Consider the following 13903-nt stretch of genomic DNA (forward strand, 5'->3'; position numbering starts at 1 on the left):
GGCAAGTTATTTCACTGTTGAGCTTCATTTTCCTCATCTAGAATATATTCATACATATTTGGCAAACTGTGAGAATTCAGAGATATATCTAAGTGTCTAGCTCTTCTACTTCAACAAGGAAAAAAGGGATTATGAGACGTGTAGTGTCGCTGAGTCTAAACGGCCTGTTTTATGGAGCCCTGACAGAGGTGCTTGAATTGCTAAGCAAACAGAGAGACAGAAGGAGAAACAGCAGATACACAATGCTCTAGAGAAAAGTGTTCCATATTCCCCATTCTTCATCCACGTGGTTAAAATAATAAAAAGAGGAAAATGAAAAACGAAAAGAGGCCTCCTTTTGAAATCAGTAACAGATACACCACTGGAGAAAATGCTAACAGTCTTCTTTTACCAGTGATAGAACAGACCATTAGACGAAATCTGCTTCTTTGCAAGACGGTTTAAAAAAAGGAAAACAGAAAAAAAAAATAGGATTAAGAAAACTGCTATCAAATTCGATGACTCAGGTAGATAATTGTTAAATGTTCTCCTAACTCCACTTTTCAGTGTCATTGTTTATTTACATGCGTATAGTGAGCTCTGTTCTGCCACTGTCAGCCTCTTGCTGTAATTAACCAAGATTAACTCAAGATTCACCATGGAAACCAAAACTTCATTGAGATAACCATAGCTTCATAATGCATTAAAAGTATATAAAATAAAAGAGTACCAAATTTAACACTTCATAAAATTGGAAGGTTTTAGCTATGCATATTCCACTTCCATGTACAAATATATTAATTTACATTTTGGAGTATATGCTTATTAAAAACAACAACAGAAAATAAAAAAAATTCCAAAAACATATGCCATAAAGTCTCCTGGCTTTCCGGTCCTCCAATGAGAAGTATCAAGAACTCACCTTCAAGTTTTTTAAGCAGCAATTCTAACACAGATAAAGCTTCTGTTCTCACAGATGAGTAGGTCTTATTTTCTAAGAAGAAAATCAAATAGTTCACATTATTTGTTTTATATATGCCTTACAAACAGAACATCTAAGATTAAGTTGGTGTTACCAAAAGAAAGATGTTCAGAAATTATAAATTCAGGGAAAGATACACGTGCTCCTAAGTAAGCTTCCCTTAGCCAATTATCATCAAATACTTGAAATGTGCTATATGTCCACATTCCTTACTTAAAAAAAAAAGCTGTCAAATATACCAAATATACCAATCTCCACAACAAATGGCAATATTTAAAGGACCCATTTTAGAAGTTGACTTCACAGGATACCTAAGAAAGGTCTTTAGGTTTGCATGACCTCTTCATTTTACCAAAGAACATTACATCACCCAGGGGTAAGGCCAACTTAGGGACACCTGGCTGCGACCCGACCCTGTGAAGACTAGTTTCTCAGCTGCCAGTTATTTATCCAAAAGCATGCGGCTACCTCCAAGAATCACAACTGAAATATGCTTCCTTGGTGTCTACTCTAGACACAGCATCTAGTTCACAGTGAAACTGTTTACTGAAAAAACTAACGCACAACCAGACCCGAGACAAAGGAAGCAAAAGATGAGCTTATAACAGGCTGTCATGCTACGAAGTACGCAAACGCTTAAAAGAATGGTGGCGAGCCAGCAATAGGACACAGGAGACAGCTCGAAGAGGCTTCCACTGGCCAAATCTGGGATAATTTGAGCAACAAGTTAATTAAGGAAAATAATTATAAACAAAGGGGAAAATAAAGGAATCCATGAATCAATATGGATAATAGATAAATAAAGAGCTCGAGAGAGGGAGGGACCTTGCTTATGGGAGGATGCCAACTGTCAAATGGTAAATGTGGAAGAAGTGCTAGAGTTGGAAAATCATCTTAGTAAAAGCTGGTTCAGGAAAAACCCATCAATGCATGTTAAGTCCAAAGGAGATACTTTGAAGAGGAGCAGGTTATCTGAATGGTCTTAAAGTGTGTTTCCACAGGCTGCTTATCAGACAGAAGGGGGAAAAATAGTAACCATACAGCAGAGGAAACTGAGTAGTACCTTGACCAGGGAATCAAAATTAATGCTGCCAATGAGGGCAGGTGGACACTGTGTGCCTCTTGATGTGAGAGGACATAACATCACTTATAGAGCAGCCCTACTGGGAATTCATAACCTGGATCTCATCACAAGGAAACATCAGACAAACACCAAATGAGAAACATTGTAGTTTTAAATGGGGGGAAGGGGAGGCTTTTCTTCAAAATTGTCAATGTCACATAAGACAAAGAAAGGCTGAGGAAGTGTTCCAGATTAAAGGAAACTACAACGATACGACAACTAAATTCACTAAATGATTCCGGACTGCATTCCTTAATGGAGGAGAGGAAAAAATTATATAAAGAACATTACTGAGTCAACTGAAAACCCAGAATATGAATGGTTAAAAAATACTGCATCAATGTTATACTATCTAAAGTTGGTATGTAAAAGAAGGCACACTAAAGAATTTAGGAGGAAAGGGGCAAGATGTAAGCAATATACTTTCAAATGGTTGAGGAAAAAGTATGTATACGGAAGTGTAAGTAATAAAGTAAGTGGTGCAAAATGTTAACAGGTGACTTTGGGTAAAGGATATACAAGAATTACATGCATTATTATTGTAACTTTTCTGTAAGTTTGAAATTATTTCCAAGTACAGGGTTTTAAAAAATACTGGTCACAAAGGTTTTTCTAATCTAGGTGCTGAAATCCTAAATTAACAGTTCCAGATTAATACATTCCAGTTTGGGGGCACATATTGAGTATATTAAATAGGAGAGTTCAGTAGTTGTTCCATAAATTTAGTTCCTAGCACAAGGCAGGGAATGTTTGAAGTTTAACTCCTTGAGCTTTAAAATGAACACTCCTTATCTATGTCAATTTACCACTCACCTAAAGAATATGTGATTGATTTACAAGTTTCAAGCAGAATTTCAGCCAGAGCCTCAGGATCTGCATGTTCTTCTTCTAAAAGCATTAATCTGTACAAATCAGAAAGCAAGATACAAATACTAGTTATTAAGAAACATTCCAAAACCTTTTTGGCACAAACAATTTCGATCTGTATATATTGCTTTATGATGTCACTTTAGCTTTTAGTTTTAAAATTTAAAAGAATTCCACTGCAGCAGAAACTAACACAGCATTGTAAAGCAATTATACTCCAATAAAGATGTTAAAAAAAAATCCACTGATTATATATAAAATGCTAAGGGGAAGGGGAAGGTGAAATAAATGACTGAACTATGAAGCAAATTACCCCTGAAAAAAGGCATTCATTGACTGTAGGACTCCCAGCTGCACTTTCCACGTGCTGAGTTTCAGCTGCTCACACATCAGTTTGCAAAGCTCTTGACGATAACAACCTGGAAAAAAAGAATGGGGCAGAGCAGGACAGAGCATGTGAAGGAGCAAGAGACGGAGCAAGTGAGGGGAAGACAGAGAGACAGAGAGAGACAGGGACAGAGAGGGATAGACGGAGAGAGAGAGAGAAGGGGAGAGGAAAAATTAAAACAACAAATGCCTTTAATTAAAGCCATGACACTTCGGAAACACTTCAGCATGACTTTATGCCCAATTCCCACAAACTTCCCTGATCAGAAACACCCCCTCCCCCCAAAATCCTATATATCTGTTCATAAGTGTTCTTTGTCAAGGCAATATCCTTTTCTAAGGAACTGACACAGAGTCTAAACCACACTGCCTTTTCCCCATAAAACACCCTGAATGACAGCCAAAGAGAGCAGAACTCTGGAGGCTCACAAGCTTCTGCATGTTGTAGGCTTAACAAGAGTTAACGGTGCCTTATCCAAATCTGTTATGCCAACTGCACTTGTTGTTATAATTATATAATTAATATTATGCTAAGTGATGAAACAGGAGTATAAAGCTCAACAAAGTAGTTATTTTTTAAATGCTGCAGAATTTAGTATGGTTCACAAATGTAAAGATGGATGAGGGTAAAAAAATCTACAATTCTGCACTTGAATTGCTTCCTAAGAGACTGTAATTTCTTTCTCCACTATAAAGAAACAAAACCAGAAACTGAAGATGATACATTATGAGTAAGACGTATACGAGAAGCCAGTGTGGACCAAATCCTCAAAGGCCCTGGCCCTTCCCCCAGATGATAACCAATCCAGCAAAGGTACATTTCTGTTCCTTATACTAAAACTGCTTTGTGTATGTATCATGTTTTTATATAATTCCCGACTTTAACTTCTTCTACCTATCAAGCAAAAGTTAGTAGTCCTAATGATGTCAAATAAGTGGACTTCCACTGCAGTCCATAACATAATACCAAGAAATAAGACCTCTTACAAATCTGTATCTTTTGGAAAACCCTCCCTATACATAGCAAATATACTTCCTGAAGTTCACACAAAGGATGGCAAGGCTCAAAGACAATCTTAAGCCTGATTTTAGAAACATCCAATCACAGTCAACAATACTTTTCATAACACTCATGAATATTAAGATGTAGGATGCCGTGCAGGAACCAACACAGGCGAACTCCTACGAACTACAACCCAATCCAACAGTAAAGGTTTACTCTTTATTTACTTAACCCTTTGGAAAGATATGTTCAATTCTGGAAAACTCTCAGAAAGTTTCAAGTTTCTCAGGGAAATAGAGATTTCATTTGCTTATTGAAGATTTGGCAACAAGGCCATTAATTTTGAGATGAAGAGACCTCACTAATAAGTTCTGTGGATTCCTCTGAATACAGCACCATAAAGAAGAGTAAAAGAATTCGTTTTATAGTCAAACCATCTACATTAAATGTATCATGGCTGTTATGGGCTGAGCTGTGTCCCACAGACTCACATGTTGACATCCTAACCCCAAGTACCTCAGAATGTGACTGAGTTGGGAGACAGGGTTTTAAAGAGACCATTAGGGTGGGCCCTAACCCAAGACGACTGGTGTCCTTATAAGAATGTACTGGACACAGAGACATGGATGGCCATTTACAAGCCAAGGAGACAGGGCTCAAAAGAAACCAACACTGCTGACACCTTGATCTCAGACTTCTAGTCTCCAGAATTGTGAGAAAATGCAGTTCCCTGGGTGAAGCCACCCAGTCTGTTGTACTATGTTACAGCAGCCCTAGAAAACTAACAGTCAATGAGATTATCTGCCAACGTAGGAGTAAAATTTATACTGGATAATTCTCGCCGTTAATCAGTCAGGCTCTACAAGAAACAGCAGCTATAACTCGTCACACGGAACACCTTTGCTGTCATGAAGTAACCCCTGGCCACAGCACTTCTTCAAATGCAGGTTCTGCTGCTTACGTTGGGTCTCCACATTTCTGGGCCAGGCTTTGCCCAGGCCCTCAAAGGCTCCCAGCAGAGATTCCAGCTGGAGCTCCTTTTCCTTCTCATTCTCATCTTCATTTTTGGTTGTCTGGACTCCAATGCTTTCAGGTGAGTTCTAGGACATGTCAAAAAAAAAGGAAAGCAAACTTTAATTTTTTTTTCCTTCAAAGTTACAGGCATACTATTAAAACAATCAGGGTACCAGAGCACGAAATGTTAACCAAGAATTAAATGCTCCAGTCTCTACCATGAGTTTTTCTATTTGTAAAAAGATTTTGTAACAGGAGTACTACACCTCTCCAATAAATTTCGGAAATCTTCTAAAGGAATCTGTAGGAAAAGGTGAAAAAAATACCATATATGTAGTATTTTGAGTACAACATAAAAAAGACTTGCATTAGAATCACGGAATTAAAGGAGGAAGAACCCGGTAATAATCTAAATCCAAACTCCTTCTTAATAAGATATGGAAACAGGCAGAGAAGTGACTTGTCCAGCAAGCTCGTGATACAGGCTCCCAAATCCATACACTATCACTATGTATGTAACAGAAAGTTTTTTTCTGAGAGTTAATTATTTTACTTTGAATTTATTTTTCTTACTGTTTTTATTTTTTTTTACAAATCTTTATTGGAGTATAATTGCTTCACAATACTGTGTTAGTTTCTGTTGTACAACAAAGTGAATCAGCCATATGAATACATATATCCCCATTTCCCCTCCCTCTTAACAGAAATTATTTAAACAGCTTTTTTACAACAGCAAATTAGCAGCAACACAAGAAACAGAATGAGAATGCTATTTAAAATTTTTCATGTTTCACAAAAAAGTAAATAGGTAAACCATACTCTTCTTTCTTTGAACCAGTGCCCAACCTTTAAAAACGAGCACTTCATTTTCCAAATGAAACCAAAGTCTGCTTTTGATCAAAGTCCCCCAGCACGTGGCAGAGTCTGTCTTCACTCTGGGGTGCCCGGGGTGGCTGCAGCACATGCTTTCAAGGCAAAGCTCATCAGCAGCAAGACAGGGACTGTCCGTCCACTCCAACACCACCCTCGGGAACGCACCGCTCCCATGGCCCTGAGGTTCCCGGCTCGCAGGATGAAACCCTTGCAATAAACTCATCGTTCCGCTTTTGTTTTTTAAAAAAACAAAAAACAGCCACCCTTCTCCCATGGAGGGGACACGGATACCTAGAATGAAGACTACTATTCCCAGCCTCACCTGCAGCCAGGTGTGGCCACCCGGCTAAGCACTGGCCAGTGGGACAGAAGTGAAAGGGCCCTGTAGCAGCTTCCAGGAACTCTCCTTAAGAGAGAACTGACATACCTACTTTGATCCTTCATCCTTTCTTCATCTCCTCTGCCATCACCCACCTGGAATGCAGATACACGGTGGACCATGAAGACAATGGCCACACCCCAGGGAAGGCAGAGCTGGGAGCTGCAAAGAGCCAGACTCCCTAAACTCTTCTGTGAGAGACTAACGTCTACCTTGTTTGAAGCCATGATATGTGGGGATTTTTCTGCTATTTGCAGCTACACGAATCCTACTAAAATATGCAAACAGGACACAGGAAAATCTTTTCCTTCTTTCTTTCCTTTTTTTTTTTTTTTAATTTTTTAAAGTATAAACCAGACCTGGAAGGATATGGCGATCATTACCTTCTTGATGAGAGGTATGACAATGTCAGCAAACTCCTGGAATCGGTCTTCTTTGGTGGCCTTTAAGACATCCCCTGCACAGCTGATTGCTGCAATCTTGTATTTGGGATTCTCTTTGCAACACTCCTTCAGAACAGCCTGGAGGATTTCACTGGCGCCAGGCTGACTGGGCACAGGCTTCTCCAGCTCTGCACTGCAGGATCCATACAAAAGCATCACAACAGTTAACAAAGGCTGCAGCTTTCACGTGCAATTTAAGAAATGGCATCTTCACTGAAGGAACATTTACCTGCAAGCTGTCACCACACAGGCAATGGCTTTCAACAGTTCTTCCTAAAGGGTTGAAAGATGAGGGAATACTATTAAGCAAACGTGTCATTTACATACACTATACATGACTATAATTACCTCATAAATTTTTAAAAATTATGACAACAAAAATTAACCAGAGTCACCATATCTTTGACACACTTAACTGTTTAACAAGCACATCCACAGAGTTTTACTCCAAACCACGGAAGCAGGGTAACTGTCTTCCTCTCCATTTCATAAAGCCTGGAGAACCAACTTGCCCAAGGTCACAGAGGCAGAAGCGTCAACAATGGAATCAGAACTGTGTCTGACTCCTAGACCCGTACTTCGTCTACAGTTCTGCACTGGCCACTACTGGCTTCTACCACGTCAACCAGACGGTATATGAGGCCACAGTCTCGCGCTCCCCACTGAGTAGTCACTATGTATAACCTACCATCACCCTTGTATAAAAAATGACTTTTACTAATTCAGAGGCCCCAGAGATGGGCATCCTCAGCCCGGGGTTTAGACACAGCTTGCCTTGCTACTCAATTTCACATGCCCAAACTCTGATCTGTTCATGCGGTCAACAGGGACAAAAGGGTGACCACTTGGTTTAAGACTTCTCTCGGAAAGCTGAACATGATAAATAAAAATCAACCTCCAGCACTACTGTGCAGTACTCAAGGACACGTGGGTTATACTTTGATGAAATATCACATTTAATCAGGCAAAGTTTACCCAAAGCTTCCCAACTGTCCAGGAAATCTGGTTTACAAAAACAACCCATCTGATGTCCCACAAAACGACATTCTAATTTTTAAAGAAAATGAAAAATGAAAGATGAAGTCATAATCCTTTAAGGATACCTTAAATTTAACTGGGCATGAATGGTTCCTTTACCTTTCCTGCCCATGTTCGTCCAGCTAGGCCTTGAAGTAATGCGGTCAGTATCATTCCCAGATACGGAGGTACCAGGGAGCTGGTTTGTTTTGCAATTGATGCCATGGCAATTGCACCCTGGGCTTTCATTTTCCAGGACTGAGACTGTAAAGCCTTCTGGGTGATAGTAATCAACTCCTGCAGGTATAACCGAATGCCACCAAAGGAACCTAAAGCAAAATTAAAAGCAACTCTTAAGTGACCAAAAAAAAAAAAAAAATATATATATATATATATATATATATATATATAAACTAACTGATTTTTCTTTTCTAAGTCTGGAATAAAAGTCAGTGACCATCAATCTACAGCAGTGATTCTCAACGGTTACACCACATTACTCTCTGAAAGGGAGAGAAAGTGGGTGGTGGTGTGAGAAATCTTTACAACAGCAGGACGTTATGAACTGGATATGTCCGCAGGAGGGCTCTCGTCCACGAACGCGTGTCAAGGTGAAGAGCAGAGTGGAGAAGCACTACTCTAAAATAATACTCAAGGCAACACAAAAATCACTGCTCATTCTCAACTGAAATAAGCAAAGCTCTGCTTCGCTTGGGCAGTTTCTATTCTCTCATATGGGCAGCAATGAGGGAGGAAAGAAAAGAGCTCTGAGCGCCAACCTGAGAACTTGGAAATTTGAATGGGCTGAGAACCCAATGGGACACACATTGTTAAGGTCCCGGGAAAGTAACTACAGAAGTCTATGAATAAAAAAATATGAGTTAAAAATTTCAACTGTGGTTCTTAAGAAACAGGTTTAATTCACAGGCACTGTTTACTAACCAGGTACATTTTCCTGCCATACTTCAGTCCATAAATTACATTCTTCTTTTTCTGCTTTCTCCTCATCAGCAATTTCATGCATGCCTAGGAATGCCAAAGGCAGAACTTCTTTGGCATGGTTCTTCAGTACATCAGGGCTGTACCGTCCAATAGCATGAATAGTCAGAGCACAAGAGGTCTTGTAGATGGGTTCTAAAGAGAAGCAGAAAAAAACAATCTTTATGACACTTACTGTGTTCAAGGGTAACTGATCAAAACAGACCATTGCTCGGCTTGTACCACAGCAAAACAAACCAGTAAAATCAATCAGAAATGTTCCTAGCAAACCACATAAAATCAGAAAGGGTAAGACCTGATTTGTATTGTTTCATTAGGTTGTTTACATCTAAATTAACAATAATTTAAGTAGGAAAAAAAAAGGTACCTTCTTTCTCCATATACCAGCCATTGAGTTTCTGCAGGAGTTTCTCTGTGCTGCTATCCCGTGACGTCTGGAAGAGAAACAATCCTGGTCAGTTCTTCATAATTATCAAAGTATACTTACTTAACTAAGTAAGAAATTCAACTCACCCGAACTAAATGGCCCATGGCAAATGCACAGGATTTCTGAATTACACTGTTCCGATCTGTCAGGCCACTAAGCAAAGCACTCATGAGTTTACCTAGTGGAAACAAAGAAGAAAAATCTGATACTTGGCTGACCAAGTGCTCTGCTATGTTCGTAGGACCAAAACAAACTTAACCCTATAATTAATATCTGACTTATTCCGTAGTAGTCTAGAACCCTTGCATGTTACATTTGTATATCCATTTGCTTCTCTTTGCCTGGTATAAAATTAAAAATTAATCTGTTATTAATTAATTAATCTAGACTATTATAGGGACAGTTGTAAAAACAACAGTTAGGTACATAAAGTTCATCAGCCCCATCTAGGAGCCAATTCAAGAAAAGAAAAATGCTGATGTAAAATTAAATATAAATGGTAATAAACCATTTATACAGTACAGAATAGCAGATACTCCCACCTCCTTATACCACCAAGAAATAAACACTTATAAAACAGTAAAAACTTGCTAAACTTGATCATCCTGTACCTCTTGCAAACAGAGATAAAGGTAGAAGTGGGAGAGTTTTGAGGGAAGAAAAAGTACACGGTATCACAAGCATGTCTGAATGATCACTGTTTTTCCTTTTAAAACCTTGTCACACAAGACATGGCCATACAAAAACATCACCCCAGTGGTTTTGACAAACTCACCTGAGTAAGGTGTTAGGTCCTGGGGACACTGAGTGGTTAATGACACAATGACACTGGCACAGCCTCCCTACAGGGTTACAAAGGCAAAGGTCTAAATTTGATGGTCACAGTGTTCTATGAAACCCTTTGTTTTAGGAGTCAAAGATTTAAAGAAATACACAAAGCCTTACAGCCCCTCCAAGATTCTATCTAGAAAGAGTAAAACTCTTATTTTAAATTATTAACACAAAGATTTCCTTCAAGACTTCCTGCAGAGGTCTTGCTGCAAGTGTACACGGCTCTCATACACTGCAAGTGAGAAGGAGATTCGTACAATCTTTTGGGAGGGCAACATGTCATCTTGTCCATGCTTGTTCTAACATTTCCAGTTCTAGGAATTTAACCAAAGGAAGCAGCTTCAGATGTGTCCAAAACCATTCATCACAGTGCTTTGTTTAGTATCAAAAAAGCTGAAAACAAATCAGGTATTCCTTGATGGGTTAAAATAAATGATGTTTCAGCCACACAAGAGAGTATATGGCCATTAGAGAGGACATCGTAGAAGACACATGCACAGAAAGAGACCAGAAGGAAACATTTTGAAATGTCAACAGCAATTACCTATGGGTGGTAAACTTACGGACAACTTTTAACTTTCTCCTGATCTATAAATGCTAAAATTTTAAAATAGAAGTAAATGTTAATTTTGTCAGGAGAAATAAACGTGAGTTGTTTGTTTTCAAAGTGTAGGGCGTGGGATCTGATCCTTGAAAAATCTTGGAAAGGAAGACATTTTTCCATCTAAATACCTGCTGATTCCTCTGTGACAAATGCTAATCACCGCCTTAAGCAACCATGACTTGATAACTGGATAAGCATTTCCACTAATAACTGATTATGAACGAGGACCCAGAGGGCATGTACCTGGCAACCAGGGGACAGAAATGATTCCACTAAAAAAGTATGACAATGTTTACTGAATATAAGTCACATGTTCTATATTCTGAATGAGTTACATGTTTTAAGTTATTAGTGCAGTCATAGAAACAAAATAGTTAACATAAAGTCAGGTTTTAAGAAAAAAAATGAATTTCACGCATGACGGCTGTTCTATTTTTGTGGCCCAAACTAATGAAGATGCAAATTCCTCTTGTGAAAAATACACTTGCTTACCTTAGTTCCAAGACCTACACCACTTCTGATCAGTTCACATAACCTAGGAACTAGCTCACCGAGCACCGACACATCAAGATATTGCAGGCACTTTTGGAAGAGAATAAATATAAAGTTAACCTTAGCAAATAATTAAGTCAGTACCACATCTTGAATTAAAAACTGCCCATGTCAACTATGTACCCAACTGGTTTTGACATGAAGTGCAAAAACCACTGGTTTGATTTTGCTCCAATTTCAATGTTAAAATCATTATACTACAAACAAGAAAACCATTCATCAGTGGATCAACATTAAAAACAAAACAAAAATAATAAAAAACATTGATGTATAAAGGAGAAAATAAATAATGAGCACCCAAGAAGAGAGGGTCTCTCTGGGCCTACTTCTTCTTTAACAATCCATGTTTAGCGTAAAAGACCTAGATTAAAACTGACCTTCTTCCGTGGGCCTGCGCTGTCAAGCCATCTTATTAAAGTTGACTTCTTAGCTGAATTTGCTATACTATGTTTTTGAAAATGTAATGACATATATTCTATTACTGATGAGCATATCTATAAGGTGTTTGCTAACTATTCCTATTTCTTTAAGCTTTCTTTTCCCCTCATAATCCAACAAAGACATCCTTAGACCAAATTTTGGTAATAGTTCCCCAGTAAGCACTAAAAAACTTCCTTCTTCTCTTGTCCAGTCCTGTGATCTGCCCATCAAAACAATTTCCAGTAGCTCACAGGCTCTCAATTAACCACTCCAGAGAATGCGCAGCACAGTCGGCTTTTGTGACCTTAGAGGCTCTTAGCCCCCGATTCCAGAAACACTGGGATTTCGAAACTTGGTGCCAAGCAGCTCTTTTCTGCAAAGGCCCTTCCTTTAACTGAACAACCTACCAACATTGCTCAGTTCTCTCTCCCTACCTTTTATGCTGCCTACTTCACTGACACCTCCAGCTTACTTACACCTTCCTAGGTCCTGCCAGAGACAATGCTCAGGCAGAGACAAGTATCCGAACTTTCTAAATAGACAGGCCAAAAGATATACAGATAGATAGATTTATAGGCAGACCTTTTAATATATTGTTCTCCTGTGTAACACAAATCTGGACTAATGCAATCTAGTATTGTGGCAAGTATTCCATTTAGTAATACAGGAAAAGAAAAAAGAACTATACTAAGAAAAAACTAGAGTCACAACAGCTGCCTTGACTCATCCCTTAAACCTCTACTTCATTTAATGTAACCTGAAGACTTTGAACAATTACACTCTAACAAGTAAGCAAACGTAAATGTCCTCATTACGTGAGGCACTTACCATGTTGATTGTTTCCATCATGGGAGAGGATCTGGCAGCACTGAGTCGGGCACTGTCCATCGCAGCCTGAGAACACAAATGCGAGCACCTTCAATCAATTAAGAAGAACCTCCAGGGACTTCCCTGGCAGCCCAGTGGTTAGGACTCCACGGTTTTCACTGCTGAGGGCGTGGGTTCGACCCCTGGTCAGGGAACTAGGATCCCACAAGCTGCACACGGCACAGCCAAAATAAAAGAAGAACCTTCACACACTCAAACTGGGCTTTACTGACAAATTAAGGAATATTTTAAAAAATAATATATAGATACAACAAATTCAAACACAAGTCTAAATAGTTTCTTTTGTCCTCCACTCAACCACATATATGTAGAGGCAGCAGCTCACCGTAAGTGACAAATGCAGACGACAGTTAGAAATTAACTGCAGTTAGAAAAGAACATAGTATGGCTCTGAGCAAGTTATCCAGCCTTCTTGAGCCTCAGGTTCTCCCTCCATTAAATAAAGAAACAGACTAAATAATTTTCTATCTAATACATGATTTTAAATTTTATACATGTATTGTTTTAACTTTATAAAGGACCCTCCTATCTATTGATACAATAGCATTTTAATCAAACAACTATGGTACAGGAGAGGTTGACACTACCCAGACATAATAAGTGAGAAAAATTAGGCATACAAAAGTGACTTGCCTAGGGCTGCAAAGTTTGGAGTAGAATTTATGTTTTCCTAATTCTCAACACCTAGTAGGTGAGAACCTAGGAAAGGCAAGATTACTGCTGAAAGAGGAAAGAATGATGACTGGAGAAGAAACAGCAATATCAGAGGCAAAGGGAAAACAGAGTAAGTGATTAGAACAGAATAGTTTAGGTAAGTTAAAAACCAAATAGTGAACTGAGAGAAAACTTTTACAATCATGTAACAGGAGTTTGACAGTTCTAATAAAGACAAATGTAACAACATAAACAAGTGAAAAACAGACATAGAGTAGAAACATTCAACTCACAGAAGAAATATTTATAAATGGCTGACACAATACGAAAAGACAATGGACAACACTAATAATAGGAAACTAAATTAGAATAATGAAGATTCTTGCTTATCAGACTGATATTATTCAATGTTGGCAAAGATGTGGAGAAAACAGAACATTCATAACTTTTGATGCCACAAA

At 38.6% G+C, this 13903-nt stretch overlaps 1 protein-coding gene across 5 annotated transcripts in view; it reads right to left on the reverse strand.

The window, feature by feature from the left end:
• Positions 1–13903, reverse strand: part of ECPAS (Ecm29 proteasome adaptor and scaffold) — a 101224-nt gene that overhangs the window by 3712 nt on the left and 83609 nt on the right. For all 5 annotated transcript variants that reach the window (XM_082403749.1, XM_082403747.1, XM_082403748.1 and 2 more), the window contains 13 exons: positions 12729–12794; positions 11421–11510; positions 10269–10335; positions 9580–9671; positions 9434–9500; positions 9010–9201; positions 8188–8396; positions 7280–7323; positions 6991–7183; positions 5303–5441; positions 3265–3370; positions 2898–2986; positions 902–973 (listed from right to left, as the gene is read on the reverse strand). In XM_082403749.1, coding sequence (XP_082259875.1) covers positions 902–973; positions 2898–2986; positions 3265–3370; positions 5303–5441; positions 6991–7183; positions 7280–7323; positions 8188–8396; positions 9010–9201; positions 9434–9500; positions 9580–9671; positions 10269–10335; positions 11421–11510; positions 12729–12794 — 1426 coding nt within the window. The remainder of the gene's footprint in view (positions 1–901; positions 974–2897; positions 2987–3264; positions 3371–5302; positions 5442–6990; positions 7184–7279; positions 7324–8187; positions 8397–9009; positions 9202–9433; positions 9501–9579; positions 9672–10268; positions 10336–11420; positions 11511–12728; positions 12795–13903) is intronic.

The sequence above is a fragment of the Balaenoptera borealis genome (assembly GCF_965194805.1).
Source record: "Balaenoptera borealis genome assembly, chromosome: 8".
Lineage (NCBI taxonomy): Eukaryota > Metazoa > Chordata > Mammalia > Artiodactyla > Balaenopteridae > Balaenoptera > Balaenoptera borealis.